General features: G+C 35.2%; 2 protein-coding genes across 5 annotated transcripts in view; both read left to right on the top strand.

Moving 5' to 3' along the window:
* Smash (smallish) overlaps positions 1–6,000 on the top strand; it is a 324,377-nt gene that overhangs the window by 184,813 nt on the left and 133,564 nt on the right. The window lies entirely within an intron of this gene.
* LOC144476631 (histone-lysine N-methyltransferase SETMAR-like) lies at positions 3,108–3,911 on the top strand. The gene is made up of 2 exons (XM_078193761.1): positions 3,108–3,449; positions 3,663–3,911. Exons 1-2 carry the CDS (start codon positions 3,108–3,110, stop codon positions 3,909–3,911), a joined length of 591 nt encoding a protein of 196 aa, XP_078049887.1.

Below are 6,000 nucleotides of genomic sequence, written 5' to 3' on the forward strand. Positions count from 1 at the left end.
TGTTCCACACGAGTACATACCTTGTACATCTTACATGTTTATCGAGCACGAGCTTCCGCAGTTTAATAATAAGAAATTCGATTAGAAAATGACCCAAATGGAACGGGTCGACTTGTTAAAATTCCGTAATCGTGCGTCGGCCATGACTTCCGGTTCTTGCGACCCAAAAGTGTAGTCGACAATACACCGCCGCGCATAATTACGTTTATATTAACCAGGCAGCACGTGTCTGATCAAAGCACGCGTATGGTACGCAACGGCGGCGTTCGAAAATAAAAAACGTTTTCGACGACCCACATTCGTCCTTTCTCGATTCGTTCGTTCGATTCCGCCACTCGGAAGTCAATTCGCGCGCATTAATTACGGTTTATCGAACTCATAGACTCGATCGCGTTCTCCCTGCTCGATCGGGTATGCCATTTCATTATTTTTAACCGTTACGATTAACGATATTAGGCTCTGGAACTTCTAGCTGTCGAAACTGTGCGCGAACCTTCGTTAGCCTGGCTTTCAGGCTGTTTTACATACTGGGTGGCCTATTTCAGTTCGGAATTACTGAAACAGCGGAAATAACCAACGTTAAACTGTTGCGCAAATTAGCGAAACTTATAACGGTGCAGTCTCTATAATTTAGCGGGACCACTATCGCTAAATGCTGGCGATTAACGTAACTGAACGCAATTACTTTTTAATCAGTCGATGATCTACGAATTTTTATAAACCTGGATCGTTTAACCATTTTTCGTTAAATAACAATATTATAATATTATTGAACTAGTTAATATATTTATATTGCAATTTATTATTGTGTTCTTCATTTGATCAGTTGATAATCTTTCATTAAATGTCAGTTATAATATTAAAGATATTGATTCAATTGTACCATAATGAATGTATTCTTCATAGTTTGATCACTTAAAATATGCATTGAAAATATAGTTGTTCTTAAATAATGTTTACATGCAACACAAATATGTCTTACTATCTCCATTTAAAATTGATCTCAGAATAACATTCATGATATATGTATGAAATAATATTTCAAGAGTTATTTAATGTCACAGAGATAAGTACATGTCTTGAAAATAGCTATTAGTTATGCTACAGAAAATAATTAATTGAAATGGTATTTTTTTAAGATGTACTGGAGATAATTATCCAAAATAGTATTCTATTTCTTACAATTAATATTCATAAGAGGAAATAAATCTATAAAACAAATACAGGCAAGTATTTATCTATTTGCCTGTTATAGTATACATGTATACTATAACATATAGTATAATATATAGTATAAACACGAATGTAGCGTGCGCAATATAGAAAATATATATATTTATTTCAATTAAGTAATTCATGTTTATATTGTATATTTAAGGTATATATTTTAAGGACTCATTACATGTATGTATAATCAATAAAGTTTATTAATTCAGTATTTCATTTAACACAGAAATAAATTATTATTTCAAATGAAGCACATGTAACACAATTGACAGAAGTAGTATATATTTGCAACTATTTGAATTTCCTAGTCGAAATATTTTTACCCAAGTTTGTATTTATTAAGCAGTTGGTTAAAATAAATACATCAGTGCTTACCTGCCACACCCTGCAATTCTAAAAATGAAAGAATTTCAACGAACCTAGGGGGTGAAATCGTACAAGTCAGAAATTCATAGATCAATCGGATCCCGCGATCGATCGTGCTTCCCCGATAAGATAGTCGCAGCAGCCCGTTCGTTACGTAAAGGTACCTCGCAATTACTTGTAATTAATTCATTCGCCGTCGAATCATAGGTCGATCTAGAAACTTTCATGACAAGTTATCGAGTTTATCGTCTCGATTACATTGTCCCGGTGCCGATCGTGCGACTACGATCCTAAGCGTGCGCATTTAGTCCCCTTAGATCGATTTGCACGATCTTTGGCAACCCCTATCAGCACCGCGGCGTGTCTAGTTTCTGTGCAACACGTGCATTACGTGTAAATGCATGCACGGTACGCACGCCGGACTTTTCACTTATGTCCCAACATGGGTGCACCGGTTGTTCTATTCGAGCCGGCAAATGTTCGCACGTTATGAAACGTTGACCTAACCGAGAGATTTTCCCTCGTCTGTCTATCCCGCTGCGTTTCTTTTTCGTTGCCGAGCAATTTGCTCCACGTCACGTCGCGACTATGATTCTTCGACCGACTGTCGATTTCACGGCTTCGGTGTTCCCGTGTCGAACCGCGCCGTGTTTCATCGTGCCCGAGATTTGTTCCTCGTTTTACGAGAGGATCGGCGCTTGATAAGTTTCGCGCCCGCTGACGTGAGATTTACATTGCATCCGGTGTAAGAACTTGTACCGCTATAGTTACCACGTCGATTCGTCATTTCATTGAATTTACGAGCTGACGGTTATGATTTTATTTAGGCCTGCTTCAGAGTTAATTGGTTTGTGCTTGTTCGACTTCGAGGATACTATGCTTTAAATCGGGTGTATGCGTGTGGCACGAATTAATCGATTCGTTTGCTGACTCGATGATAGATAGAAGCTTTTAAACAACGCGGACGATCTCTGCACCACATATTTTAGTATTGTGCTTTTTGCATATTAGTTTAGCGTTGCAAATAGACATTCAAGATGTGTTTGAATATAAATATTTTTCTTCGATGAAAGGAATCACTTGGTTACGCATCTTATGTCGATATTTCGCGCGTATACTATTACACAAAATTTTAAATTGACGCATTTCATCTAATATTAGGTTGGGGAAAAAGAAATCCATTATTTTGTCGGTAGGCGGCTGTAGTGATCGATCTGTTAAAATGTCGATAAAATAATTTCCGATTTATGCTCCTTGGAAAGGTGACATTTCGCACTACAAAAATTCTTCTTCTGTTTTTTGTTTGGTCCATTCAGTTATGAGTTACAGGGTGTTAAAAATCGAAGTTAACAAAGAGAAAATTTGGTACATTTTACAATTTTTCTTTGATAAAGGCGAAAATGCAAGCCAAGCGGCTGAAATTGTGAATGGTGTTTATGGTCCGGATACTGTAACAGCCAATTACGAAAAATTTTGGTTTCGTTGATACCGTTCAGGTATTTTTGATGCTAAAAATGCAACTCGTAGGTAGGCCTGTCGTAGAAAATCTTGAGAAAATCACAAAAATAATCGAAGTTGACCGGCATGTTAGCAGTCGTAGCATCGCCCAGGAACTAAATATCGACCATAAAACGGTTTTAAACCATTTGCACAAAGCTGGATTTAAAAAGAAGCTAGATGTTTGGATGCCACATCAATTAACACAAAAAAACATGATGGATCGAACTTTCATTTGCGATGTCTTGGCCAAACGGAATGAAATCGACCCATTTCTTAAACGCATGGTGATTGGGGATGAGAAATGGATCACATACGACATCATTGTGCGAAAACAATCATGGTCAAAGTTCGGTGAAGTAGGTCAGACGGTGGCCGAACCAGGACTAACGGCCAAGAAAGTTCTGATCTGCATTTGGTGGGTCTGGAAAGGAATCATTTATTATGAGCTGCTTCTATAGGGCCAAACACTAAATTCAGATCGCTACTGTCAACAACTGCACCGTTTGAAGCTAGCGATTGATCGGAAGCGGCCAGAATTGGCCAACAGGTGAGGTGTTGTGTTCCATCAGGACAACGTCAGGCCACACACTTCTATAGTGAATTGCCAGAAAATTCAGGAGCTTGGCGGGGAAATTTTGATGCATCCACCATATAGTCCGGACCTGGCACCAAGCAATTACCGTGTTTTTCTTGTATTGCAAACCTTCCTTAGTGATCAGAAATGGGCATCGAGAAAAGATTGTGTAAATCGATTACAAGAGTTTTTCGCTAATAGGGACCAAGACTTCTACGAGAGAGGCATTATGAAACCACCTTAAAAATGACAACAAAATATAGGACAAGACGGTGTATATTTGACCTAAATCGGATAATCCAAAACATGTTAAATAAAGTCTTGAAGTTCACGTAAAAATAATGGATTTCTTTCTCCCCAACCTAATACATGCAATTTTAAAGAACCACTGCTGTAAACGTTTATAAACCAATTGCGCTCGCGTGGTGACTTTGAATCATTTCTAAATCTGTTTATTAAATACTGCAATTCATTAATGCAAAAACTTTAGGCAGCAAATTGAATACGTGAAAAATAAAAACAATATCAATAATGATTTACTTTGTGAAATTAACGGTATAAAAAACAAATATTTGTAAACCTTGGCAGTCATGTTGTAACCGCGTATCATTCGGTATATTCTGTGTGATTCCGCATGAGATGCATCTATACCACATTTCATTGTCACGTCCAAATTGATTACAGATAGTGCATACATTATTGGGTTTACCTACATCATCGTTGATATTTTGAGAAGATGTTTTGGTTGTTTCATTTAGTCTTGTCTCCTTCTTAACATTGCTTTTAATTTTTTTCCTTGACTTTCTTTTGCTGCTTCTGTAGTTTTTCTGTTCTTCTCTCATTTAACATTTTTCAAGGTGACTACCATTACCCGCACATGCATTATTTGTTAATACCAAATATAGAAAACAGAAATGAAATACGTTTACATTAATTTTTTTTCACTCGAGGCGGCGCTAAAAATTGCTACATTATTTTCAAAAGAATTTTCACGTTTATAAATTTCTCTGCATTCGATAAATTGTCAAATCATAGATGATTTTTATAAGCATACACAATTTGAATACAAATAATTTGATCAAGATAAAATAGTTGAAACAAATGTCTTCACTGTAGAGTTAAATTAGTCTCGAGTGCAAAGTAGCAGAACTATAGTTCAATTCTGTAGGAAACTCTATCAATTAGTACGTACATATTATACTGTGCGAACAAAATGAATGTTTACCTTGTAGTAGTGTAGCAACAATGTCAGAATACATTGCAAAAAGAAGTGGCGATTTGTTGAAATAACATTTCGTAATAGCAATACCAATGATCAGTGCCTGCTGACCGACATCGCCCTGTTCTCCCCTGAATGCGCTTAGTTTCATGCAAATAGTTAACACATGAACGACGTGGTATTTTTATTGAATCTTTTTTACACGAGGTGATTTTAATGATACATGTAGAATTCCGTCAATATATCCATACTAAAAATGTGATAAATACTTTTTTAATTAATATATTTTATTGAAATTTTCAGAAGCTACATGTATTTAACTATAAAAAAAACAGTAATAAATATATGTTACATTGCGTAGAATAAAACGAGAATTTTCGTTTCCCGTCGGTAATACCGAATGACATTAATCGGACCACATTCCAATGGATGGACAGTTCAGCTGCATGTTCATTAAAATGATCGCTACGTTATTTAATACTCCAAAGACATTATCCTGACTGACACTGATCTGTTTTATTACTGTGTCCATGCATAAGTGAATACGACGCGTTTGCTGATAGTAGTTTTCAGAAGTGTAATATAATATTGATCGAAAAAATACGTCAACAGACCACTGAACGACTAGCTTAATCAAAACCGTGTACATATTTCTACATAAATCTTTTTAAAAGTATATAAATTTATACATTTTGTATAAACTTTAATGCGACGAGAATATAATAAATCCAATTTATAATCAGCGTTTCGTTAGCGGTGTTCATTTATTAAACAAATAATCCTATTTTTCGTGTTAGAGACAGTATATAAGTGTCAATATTTATTTAAATGTCAAGCTTAAAAGGCAATCTTATATGAGAAAACAGAATTACGTGGAATTCTCTCGTCGAAATAAAAAATTCTTCGTAATGAAAATAAAATTAAAATACTACTAATTTTAATTATTAGACGTAGTTATATTACACAAATATCAAAATAATAATTTTATTAAATTACAAAATAATAATTAACAAATATCGTACGTCCATACAACGAAGAATTGTGTATGTATAAATTTTCTCAGCTTGAAAATTATTCTAAAGATAATGAAAGATATAAATTATATGATTTCTAA

This window comes from Augochlora pura, chromosome 10 (genome assembly GCF_028453695.1).
Source record: "Augochlora pura isolate Apur16 chromosome 10, APUR_v2.2.1, whole genome shotgun sequence".
In the NCBI taxonomy this organism is placed as follows: Eukaryota; Metazoa; Arthropoda; class Insecta; order Hymenoptera; family Halictidae; genus Augochlora; species Augochlora pura.

What these genes read in the sequence shown, in the direction of transcription:
- LOC144476631 (XM_078193761.1), top strand. Translation starts at nt 3,108, where the DNA reads ATGCAACTCGTAGGTAGGCCTGTCGTAGAAAATCTTGAGAAAATCACA. An exon ending in CATGGTCAAAGTTCGGTGAA is followed by an intron (nt 3,450 to 3,662) that starts GTAGGTCAGACG and finishes GTGTTCCATCAG; the next exon opens with GACAACGTCAGGCCACACAC.